This window comes from Staurois parvus, unplaced genomic scaffold (assembly GCF_062004578.1).
Source record: "Staurois parvus isolate SC_StPar_1 unplaced genomic scaffold, SC_StPar_1.0 ptg000255l, whole genome shotgun sequence".
NCBI lineage: Eukaryota > Metazoa > Chordata > Amphibia > Anura > Ranidae > Staurois > Staurois parvus.
Window position 1 is genome coordinate 941,726 of NW_028318051.1, and position 12,016 is coordinate 953,741.

The window sequence follows — 12,016 nt, forward strand, 5'->3', positions numbered from 1 at the left end:
CGGCACCACGTTCACCCAGTGGGCCGTAAATAACATGTACTGTCACTGACCATAGTTACAGCTCCACACGTCGGCGCTGCCGTGCACTTTGGCAGAGACCGACATGCTCAAAGACTGGCCCACCATCTCTTCTACATGTGAATGCAGGGCTGGCACTGCCTTTTTGGTGAAGAAATGCCGGCTTGGCACACTCCACCGCGGCGCGGCACAAGCCATCATTTCTCGGAAAGGTGCTGAGTCCACCACTTGGAAAGGGAGGGACTGCAGCACCAGCAACTTGGACAGGAGGACGTTCAGCTTTTGCACCGTCGGGTGCGTGCTCGCAAACTGTTGTCTCTTGGAAACGGATTCCAAGAAAGACTGCTGACGGAATCCGTGAAGAGGAGTAGCAGGAGAAGGAGCATCTGAACGAGCGGAAGATGCCAACGAGCGACGACTCCCCTCAGCAGAGGTGTTGGAGCCTTGACTGGCTGATAGAGGGCGATTGCCGTCAGGTGACGGAGCAAGTAACGGAGCGGGTGATGGAGCGGGGGCAGGCAGAACCGCCGTATCTTTATCACGGTTTTCCCAGGCCACCGAATGGCAACGCTGCATATGCTGACGCAATGCTGTAGTCCCAACATGGGCCCCCTGGCCACGCTTGACTTTCTGCCCACGTAGTCGACATACGGCTACATTTACTTCCTCAGGCAGCTTGACGAAAAATTGCCACACCGCCGAGTAGAAAACTTTGCCCCCGCTACTCCTCACTGGCTGACTGCTACTTCCTCCGTGCACACCGGCACCACTACTGGCCATGGTGGTAGGCTGCAGTGGAGCTGGTGCTCTAGTCCGTGGCCGTTTGCCTCCACTGACACTGCTGCGACCCTGCTGCCTCCTGGGCAACCCACCAACTGTTTTGCTCGCTGCCAAGCTGGCACCCTCTTCTCCTGATGATGCGGAAGCAATAGCCTGATGACGACGAGGCTGCCAAGTGCGATCAGCCTCATCAATTAGGGTCTCCGCCTCACTACTAGCCCCCTCGGCTGCGTCTGGGTCAGGAGACAGACCTGTCTCTAGACCGGCTACCGAGCCACTCTCCTCGCCAGTACTTCTTCGCCTGGCTGCTGAAGAGGCGGATGTCTCCCCCCGTTCCTGACCGCCCTCTGTTAGCTCTTCCTCACTGTACAGTGGGGCTGAGCCCACAGCATGCGATACTTCGCTTGGTGAGGGAACACCAAAGGACAGGGGCAGGTAGAGGACACGTGATTTCAGTGGGCTTGCTCCCGGGCCATGCCAACTAACGGTTGTGTCTGACGTACCCACCGACCGTTGGCTGTAGGTGTCAGAGGTGACCTGGGAAGAGGAAGACGACCGAGCCAACCAATCGATGACTGCAGGGTTGTTGGTGGAGACACGACCGCTGGATGACACCGGGAGCACTGGCCTCTGGCTGCGACTAGTGCTGCCTCGACCCCTTCCTCTGCTGCCACGTCTGCTCGCTCCTAAAACATGGCCTCCTCTGACACTCCTCTGCGTGTTGTCTGACATACTCTTTAATTCAACGATTCTGTGGCCCCGAGTAACAGTTCTGTGGCCCCGAGTAACAGTTCTGTGGCCCCGAGTAACAGTTCTGTGGCCCCGAGTAACAGTTCTGTGGCCCTAACTCTGTCCCTAATACAGAGAGGTCTGTCTCTCTTGAATGACCGGAGGCAAATGGAGAATTGTAAGATGGCCACAATTTATAGCTCCACCATTACACAGTGCTGGCTGGCTGCTGATTGGCTAATGCAATCACGTCATGAATGAATGCATTATGGGTCAGCGCGCCTTGTCTGCGCGCCTTCCCAGAGATCCCCGCTCCATCGCCCCACATGTCGCCGCCATTTTTGGAAAAATTTCGATTCGCGCATCCGAAGTATGCTAATTTTCGGATTCGCGAATCAAATTTTCCCTAATATTCGAAACGAATTCCACTTCGCCAAGTTCGATTTGCTCATCTCTAGTGTTTTCATATTATTTCTCAGCAAAATAGAGCATTGAGACATGAATGGATGAGCAGAGTTTGCTTTGAATATTGAAACTTGCATTTTTGGTTTGTGATGCTCAGATACAGTGTAGTTCCACTTTAAGTATGAAAGTACTACATCTTCTAACCTGATATTTACTACATTTATTACGCCAGGTTCACATTTATCAAATGTAATAGAATGCTTCAATGTATTTTGCTCACCAATGTAACAGGGCATTCTTCCTTCCACTGACAACCAATGTAAAAGAGGTGTATCCTGACCACTCTGTACAGGTCATACCTTAGGCTGCAGTTTGGAGACCTCTGCTCCTGAGGGCCAGATGTGGCTCTTTGCTTCTTTTTATCCAGCCCTTGGGGCACTATTCCTGCCACTGAGACCAACAATGGGGCAATACTTCTTCCACTGAACCAATGGCAAGGCACTATTCCTGCCACTGATACCAAGGATGGGCACTACTCCTACTGACCATCAATCCTGTGGCCATGCTTATTCTCACCGACGCCAGGAATTTTTCTATTGTTGCAGGCCCTAATCCACCCCTCAAAAAGTCTAAAAGGACATTATACTGGCCCTTTGTGTAAGGCAGATGTTGCCAAACTTCTCAGACATGCTGTGCCGTTTTACAGAATGCTGAAAATTGCACTGGCTGGACTGTTTATGCCATTTATATTTCAAACATTGTTTTATTAGCAAGATCATTTTGTATTAAAAAAAAAAATGGGACACCCATGCCAAGTGTGAAACATACATCATATGCCATTGGGTGTATTTATAGGTAGGAGAGCCCTGAGAAACCTTGTTTTGCCTCAGGATTCTCCAGGCAAAAGGCTGAGAAAGATAAGCTTACATGTTGCTTTCAGGAATGCCTTGCCAACAAGCCCACCCATTCAAAGCACTTGGAAGTGTTGCTTACTAACATTTGAAAATTATTACTAAACCTAGGACCCTGTCTTCATTATATCTGGTCTCCCACCGTACACAACATGGAAACGCAATTATTTTGCTAAATATAAACTGCTAAATATCTTTTCTAATCAGCAGTATATAGCAGTTGTGTGACTTCTATCAGTGCTCAGCTGCACACTGGTTGAAGATGGGAGTTTTCTTTCTGCTCTAGGAGGATGCAAAACCCCTGACCTCTATCTGGCCAGTGCTGATCACATGCACTCTCCAAAGCAAAAAAAAAACCCCCTCTCAAGCAACACATTAACTGAGCATGTGCGGAAGGGCTACAGATTCAGTCTGTCTTATCAGCGTGGACATTTGAGAAGAGAAGTGGCAGAGAAGACAGGATCAAACAGCCTTTTTACACAATGCAGAGTATTAACCCCCCAAGGTTCCACAGTAAGTAACAAGCATGCCTTACTGCATATACAGTGATTTTACTGTTGTGGGTTTAGTAACACTTTAACCAAAGGCAGCGAGACTTCAAAGATCACCTGTAATCATTTAAAAAACAGAGCTCTAGGCACACAAAATGCATTTAAAATATATACAATTGCCAAAAAGGGTATACATGCACTTTGCATACACCATGTTTTGCATACCCAGATATGTTGCAGAAGGTAGCAGCAACATAACAGTGCTCGTCAGTGCATAGTCAGTGCAGACAGGGGCTCGGCGTAGAAATCAGTATGTCTAACCGAATAAAATGGGCAAATACAAGACCAGCCCTTCCTGCTTTCATTCCTTGAAGCATGGTACTGGTCTTTTATTATAGGAAGCTTCTGAACAAAGGCAAAATGCAGGAATTGCATCATGCAAATTACATCAACCTGGGGGAAAAAAAAAAAAACCCCACACACACAACCAACATAGAGGTTTATTTACTAAAGCTTGTTCACTCAATTTGGTGCAGTAGTGCATGGTAGCCAATCAGCTTCTAACCTCAGCTTGACCAATTAAGCTTTAGCAATCAAACATTAAAGCGGATTGGTTTCTTTGCAGAAGTACACAAAATTGAGTGAACCAGCTTTAGCAAGTAAACCCCACCATAGTCACCATTTCCAAAACTGGGTATATGCAGATTTTTCAATTCAACCATTATGATGAAATGGGGGGGGGGGGGGGGTTGGACACACACCTGACAGATTTCTCCCCCCCCCCCCCCCCAACACACTAAAAACCATTGTGGATGTAGGGATAATCTCCCACTGAGGCAATGGGGAAGTACTACTGAATCTGTAGTGTGCAAAATCTGGTGCAGCCCTTTATGTTCAGCAAAATAAAAAATCCTGTTTGCTGCATCTTTCATCAAAATGCTCATCACATAAGCTAACTGCATGTAAGAACACATACTTAAAATGCAAAAAGTGCAAACTGAGCTTAAAAGCGTTCCACTTGAGAAAAAAAAAAAAAAAAAAAAAAAAGTCAGCAGCTACAGTTTGTTTTTAATATACAGCCACTTACCTGTCCCTCTGTCCAGCAGTGTCCTGACCACCGCTGGTTTCACCAGCCGTCTTCTCTCCCCGGTGCCGGCATCTTCAGTGTGGGCAACCAGCTGTGACAACTTGCAGCTTCACAGCCACAGCCGGTGCCAATCCTTAATGGTGAGCAGGGGACAAAGCTTAAAGCAAAACTTCCCCTTTTGGGTGGAACTCCACTTTAGAAAAGGTAAAGTTCACTTTTCAAAGCATGTTATAAGTCACACCCATACTTAGCCTGCCTGCCAAAAGCATGACTAACATCCAACTATGCTGTGCGACTTACTGCAGGAACCCTTTTTAAAAATTGCTTTGACTTAAGTTACAGCTGTTTAAAAACAGGGCCATAGACAAACACTGGATGAGATTCAAAGCAGTAAGTCCCATGACAAGTCACATTGGTGTGAACCAGGGCTTAGGGTAAAGCATGCTTCAGCACCTGTCTCCTCATTCTGGCAGATCCTCAGATGTGTTGTCATGGAGGATGTATGAAATACAATAACTTTAAAAAGGTTATTTTTGTACTAAAACAAAAAAATATTAATACCCTGAAAATCGAAATATGATTGAGACAATGAAATATTAATACACTGAAAACCCAAATATGATGGAGACAAAAAAAAAACAAGAAACACTATAATAAACAAGGCGTTTTATACATCTTAAGTACTTCCATGAAAAATGCACAAAGCCGAGACAGGCATCTGAACAGTAAAATTCTATTTTCTTGAGATAAGAAAGGAATAAAACAGGATTAAGGATTCACATAACATGTAACTGTTTCTCACACATCCAGGTACAAAAAAAAAGCAGGCACATTTTGAGGTACAGTCTTCGAAACACAAGGTGTGCTCGCCAGAGAGGTGACTATGAAACCACAAGGGTTTCTGAAGCAACCGTTTGGGATCATGAGGAAAAGCACATGGATAGTGACTGATCTCTCCGCTAGGTCGTCTGTCTCTTTGTAGTTGGTGCTCAATATCTGTAATGGTCAGGTTTGAAGGGTCCTTCCTTCTCTAAGCCAAGGTACTTTGCTTGCTTGTCTGAAAGCTTAGTCAGTTTCACTCCAAGCTTATCAAGATGGGCAGCTGCCACGGCTTCATCAAGCTGCAGAAAGTAACGAGGATAAACAATAAGAGTTTGTAAAAGGGGGGGGAACCATATACACAAAGTGTAAGACATAATGCCAATTTGTGCCTTAAGTTTCCTCCATGAGGATCCAAACAGTAACAGTACTTCTGTATCAGGCCAACAACCCTAAGCCATTGGCAGCACTGTAGCCAGCTGTGCACACCCCTTCAGTCCTGTTTTTATTGCAAATGCAGTTTTTATATTCCCCCCCCCCCCCACTCTACATTTATTCCTGAACTATACAAGTGGAGGGACTGGAATCAAACACTTGCAAGTGTGCATGATCTAATACAGCAATAGGTTTCCTTTTTTTCTATTTTTTTTATGATCAAACAATTGTAAGAACTTCTGGTAGTGCTATAGTTTGTCCAACCCACATTTGCTGCAAGACATGTAAATTTGGGGGAAATAAGGAGTATGAATGCATACATTCCTAGTTCTCAGACCAAGCTGCCAATCTAATTTGTAAGCATTATAGTCAAGTATATGTAAACTCCCACCTTGTAAAATCACCCATAAAAAAAAAAAAAAAAAAAGTCTACATAAAAATAAAAAAAAACCAAAAAGCACACACTATAAAATAACTCCCTCCAAACACATAAAATAACTCCGCCCACCCCATTTTTATAAGTGATCAAATTCTCCTGTTCTCAGCTGCATAAGAGCTGGGGGGGGGGGGGGGGGGGGGGGGGGGAGAGAAACAGCAGGATAATGGAAAAGTATGATCGTTGGAGGAGAGCAGGAAGAATGCCAGCACAGCTAGAAAACTGACCACGCTGTGCTCATGTGGTTAGTTGTTGATAGGAAAGCAGAGGGACTGGCAGGAACACCAGGGATTTCACAGAAAAAAAAGGAAGCAATACAAAAAGAACAGGATACTTGCATACAAGTACATGGTACAGCAGACATCAGGAATAATAAAATGCAGAGTTTACATATTCAACCAACAGTGCCAAAATTTGTTTTAAAGAATATGTAAACCCAACATTTCATATTCCTGATATTCCTCAAATTTTACTAAGAAATTTGTGGGACAAAAAAAACAAAAAAAAAAAAAAAACCCCACACTTTTGGACTGTCCAACGATGCAAGTCAAAAAAGTTAAATGAAGTCCAGTAGACCAAGAGGTTGGGGGGAATCTACTAAAAAAAACTGGAGCAGTTGTCCAAGTAGGTTCCATCTGCAGTTTGTGAAGTTAAACTTTGTGCATAGTAACTAATCAGCTTCTAGCTTTCATTTTCAGCTAGTGCAGATTCTGGCTGCTCCAGTAATTCCCCTCATTGTACCTCATTTAGCAGATCACTTTGAAGGGCCTATGGTAGCCGAAGACTTCAGTCTATGTAAAGATGACTTGCATATAGAGAGAACTACTGAAGGAGGACTGATTTTTGTTGCATTAGCATATCATAAGTAAAACAAAATTTGCTACTGAATACTAATATGGGCAGATCAGTCCCCTTGAGTAGAAGTGTGGTTTTAAAAGACTTGCAAAATAACGAACTATGGACCTAATTTACAACGTAGTGGATTATTTGAAAGCTGTAGCAAACCAAAAAGTGGTTATTTTTGTGTTGGTCCTATTGCAGCAATAAATGCTTTGCACGTTAAACAGTTAACCCTTTGAGGACCAAGGGACGTATTTGTCCCATGTTTTTAATTGCGTGAATCATCTGATTAAGAACTTAATAAGAACTAATATTTTGACTCAAACCAAAAAAAAATAATTTTAACAAATGGATCTAGCTTTTTGCCAATTATTTCATGAAATGGCTTAGTTACAGCAACTGTAGTGTACGAACTTTAAAAACAAAAAAATTGATTCTTTTGGCGTTTCAAAATCTTACGGTCCTCAAAGGGTTAATGGGAACTGAAAAGAAGAAGAAAAAAAAAAAAAAAAAAAAAAAAAAAAAAAAAAAAAAAAGGTGTGCAAAGAATGGAGCCCAGGATCAGGCTTTAATGCATATATGCACACACACACACATCTATATATATCTATCTATATCTATATCTATATCTGGCAAAGCATGCATTAACATGTCTGCAAAACACACTGCAACAGACCAATTTTGGAGGCCAACCCCGTTTTCACACAACGGGTCATCCTTGCTCCATTCCAATTTTTTTTTCCACCACCTTTTTCTACAGCACACGTTTATGTTGCTTTTTTGTGCTCTCATTTAGACCATTACAAAAGGTTGTATAACATTTCTCGAGCAATGATTCATGCAATTTCCCCATTTCTCTTTGAACCCGCCAGGATCCAGCGGCTGTTGCACAAGACCATTCTAAGCCTTCTAGACTGCTTAGATTTCTCTTGGCGGCAACACAAAGACCATTTAAAAACCTGATGGGGTGTCAACAATTACATCACTATGAGCTTCAACACAACACACAATTATGTGCGACACAACAAGCACTGAGGCACTGCACCAATATTAAGGACAGCAGTTTCCACCACAACCTGTTCGCACACCATTTCCAATTTCTTGCTTCCCCTTCATTTTTACAACACACAATCATTACATTGCTTTTATGTGCTCTTGTTTAGATCATTAAAAAGGTTTTAGGACATTTCGCAAGCAAAGATTCAGGCAATTTCCTATGTTTCTTTGAAACCTGCAGATCCTGCTGATGTTGCATAAGACCGTCCTAGGCATTATAGACTGCTTAGCCCAACCTTGGCGGCAATACAAAGAAGCCATTTAAAAAGTTGGTGGGGAGTCAGCAATTAAGTGGCTATAAAAAAGGAGGTTGAAATATTAAAATTCCCATCAGCCATAGCAAATATCGAAGCAAAAGCATTAGCTCACAGAATAAAAAACAGCACTTGCCAGTGTAAAGCTCTGCCACCTTTAGCTTTAGAAAATTTACAAGTTGGCCACTAATTGCCAAGGCATGCCCCATTACAAGGTCCGGCTAGGTAGTTATAGGCTCCCTGATGGGAACAGCGACATATGATCATTCAAGTCTGCTGTGTAATTCAAGAATAATTGAAACCAGCGTTGTGTCACCTCATAGGTTTTACAGCCATTATCACACCTTTGGCATAGTTATACCTTTGTACCAATAATGAGGTGTTGGTTTGTGGCCTATGGCTAAAAGGTGTTCCTCTTACATCAAGTGCTGAGCTCCTCGTACCACACAATCAGATTTGGAGCCTTTAAACTTGCAAGCAACAAAAAAGATAATAATTTTACAGGCAATTGTGCAGTTGTATTGTTAACTATGCAGAGCAAGGAAAGTTAGCAAATTCAATCAATGGTCAACCAGAAGAGCCTTACACTACATAGTAGTTGACCCTTGCGCAACCAGATTTTAATCTGTATGGCCAACTTTAGACCTATTATCTATTGCAAGTATCTACCCAACTGAACGTAATGCATTGCAGAGATGGGGGGCGGGGGGGAACCCACAAACACCAAACCTGGAAGATTACTGGTTTCTATGTAGAGTTGCAGTTTTAGTAAAAAACCGCCATGTGTTATTCTGTTCTCCTTAGACAGCCCACGTGTAGGTGCAGAATGGGAACGAAGTATACAGAACAGTACTATTGAACCACTTAGTCTCCGGAAGGTTTTACCCCCTTCATGACTAAGCCATTTTTACTACACTGCGCTACTTTAGCTGGTGACTGAGCAAGGAAAAAAAAAAAAAAAACTGTACCCAGACAATATATAGTCTTGCAAAGAGTGCATCATGATCCACTTTATGTCTGTCAGCACAACCTGGGAGTCCTGCAACACTAGGACTGGAGCCAGCACCAAGGACACCTGATGAGTTGAGAACCGCTCAAAAAGGGAGCCGAGAACCGCTCAAAAAGGGAGCCGAGAACCGCTCAAAAAGGGAGCCGAGAACCGCTCAAAAAGGGAGCCGAGAACCGCTCAAAAAGGGAGCCGAGAACCGCTCAAAAAGGGAGCCGAGAACCGCTCAAAAAGGGAGCCGAGAACCGCTCAAAAAGGGAGCCGAGAACCGCTCAAAAAGGGAGCCGAGAACCGCTCAAAAAGGGAGCCGAGAACCGCTCAAAAAGGGAGCCGAGAACCGCTCAAAAAGGGAGCCGAGAACCGCTCAAAAAGGGAGCCGAGAACCGCTCAAAAAGGGAGCCGAGAACCGCTCAAAAAGGGAGCCGAGAACCGCTCAAAAAGGGAGCCGAGAACCGCTCAAAAAGGGAGCCGAGAACCGCTCAAAAAGGGAGCCGAGAACCGCTCAAAAAGGGAGCCGAGAACCGCTCAAAAAGGGAGCCGAGAACCGCTCAAAAAGGGAGCCGAGAACCGCTCAAAAAGGGAGCCGAGAACCGCTCAAAAAGGGAGCCGAGAACCGCTCAAAAAGGGAGCCGAGAACCGCTCAAAAAGGGAGCCGAGAACCGCTCAAAAAGGGAGCCGAGAACCGCTCAAAAAGGGAGCCGAGAACCGCTCAAAAAGGGAGCCGAGAACCGCTCAAAAAGGGAGCCGAGAACCGCTCAAAAAGGGAGCCGAGAACCGCTCAAAAAGGGAGCCGAGAACCGCTCAAAAAGGAAGCCGAGAACCGCTCAAAAAGGGAGCCGAGAACCGCTCAAAAAGGGAGCCGAGAACCGCTCAAAAAGGGAGCCGAGAACCGCTCAAAAAGGGAGCCGAGAACCGCTCAAAAAGGGAGCCGAGAACCGCTCAAAAAGGGAGCCGAGAACCGCTCAAAAAGGGAGCCGAGAACCGCTCAAAAAGGGAGCCGAGAACCGCTCAAAAAGGGAGCCGAGAACCGCTCAAAAAGGGAGCCGAGAACCGCTCAAAAAGGGAGCCGAGAACCGCTCAAAAAGGGAGCCGAGAACCGCTCAAAAAGGGAGCCGAGAACCGCTCAAAAAGGGAGCCGAGAACCGCTCAAAAAGGGAGCCGAGAACCGCTCAAAAAGGGAGCCGAGAACCGCTCAAAAAGGGAGCCGAGAACCGCTCAAAAAGGGAGCCGAGAACCGCTCAAAAAGGGAGCCGAGAACCGCTCAAAAAGGGAGCCGAGAACCGCTCAAAAAGGGAGCCGAGAACCGCTCAAAAAGGGAGCCGAGAACCGCTCAAAAAGGGAGCCGAGAACCGCTCAAAAAGGGAGCCGAGAACCGCTCAAAAAGGGAGCCGAGAACCGCTCAAAAAGGGAGCCGAGAACCGCTCAAAAAGGGAGCCGAGAACCGCTCAAAAAGGGAGCCGAGAACCGCTCAAAAAGGGAGCCGAGAACCGCTCAAAAGGGAGCCGAGAACCGCTCAAAAGGGAAATGCTAATAAATGATAATGTGCTCCCCCAGGGTAAATCATAGGAACCACTGATGTCCGTCACCCATGGGAATGTGCAGGTACACATACTATATGCCTATGGATGCTGGCAAACACCCACAGGAAGAGAGGCTACCACCGAACAGATGGATTCCAGCTTTAACCCTAATCCAGCAGATAACCTTGCTGGACCTTCAGGGTCACAATCGGGGAACCCTGTCTGTTGTTGGGACTGTGAACAGATATGAAGTAAAAATCTGCAGAGCCGGATCGGCTCAGACACAGGGACAGTTACTCCCTGGTAAAGCAGGTCCTACACTGAACTGCACTGTTCAGGGCCAGAAGACGTAAGGGCAGCAGACGACAGAGAGCATCTCTGGTGGCAAAAAAAAAAAAAAAAAAAAAAAAAAAAAAAAAAAAAAAAGGGCCAAGGAGCCAGAGGTCCCATTAGGGAACCAGTTCCTTACTCCTGAAACACTAGACAGAAATAACTGGACTGACTATAGCAGACAGGGAGTTTATATCAACTAGGCAGTGCCGAGTCCTTTTTATGCCTAGTGTTCTACTACTGTAGGTGGCAATATAACCCTATGCTCAAGATTCAGAAGAGCTGCGTCAGTCACTGAATGTAAGAGAAAGATTTGTTATCTCAAAACTTTTGGCCAGGGCTCTAATGTATGCCGCTTTTACTAAAGGTCTGCTTCTAATTCCACTTTGCAAGATTGTTTTCTCTGTACAGAGCCTGTGTTTGTTATAATAAATTGGTCCAATCACAGCCCACAGCTGTGCAAAACATATGCTTACCTGCTCTGTGCAGTGGTTTTGCATAGAACAGCTCCAATACTCCTATTCTCAGGTCATCCAACCTGCGCTCCTGGCCCCTTCCTTCTACCAGGTGCCTCCATAGTTCATCATGTGCTATGGGGGCACTTGTGCATGCTCGCTCCAGAGTCAGCTCTGTGTCTACTGACAGAGCTGGCTTGGCCCTGCCCGAGTCTCTCCTCACGGTGATTGACAGCAGCAGGAGTCAATAGCTCCTGCTGCCTCTGTCCAATGAGGAGCTATAGAGCCGAGAGAACCTCTGCTCTCATGCAGATCACTGGATGTGAGATCAGGCTAAGGTGAGATGCATGCAGAAGGCTTTTTTACCTTGGTGCAGAGAATTTTTTAACATACACAAAAACTAACAATTCCCACTGAAGATTTCTTCAGGTTTTTACATTACCG

General features: G+C 45.3%; 1 protein-coding gene across 1 annotated transcript in view; it reads right to left on the reverse strand.

Annotated features, from left to right (window-relative positions):
* Nucleotides 1-5,070: 5,070 nt before the first annotated feature.
* Nucleotides 5,071-12,016, reverse strand: part of AHCY (adenosylhomocysteinase) — a 41,063-nt gene continuing 34,117 nt past the window's right edge. Inside the window, exon 10 of the mRNA XM_089680991.1 lies at nucleotides 5,071-5,542. Within this exon, the coding sequence (XP_089537117.1) occupies nucleotides 5,411-5,542 (132 nt within the window). The 3' untranslated portion in view covers nucleotides 5,071-5,410. The remainder of the gene's footprint in view (nucleotides 5,543-12,016) is intronic.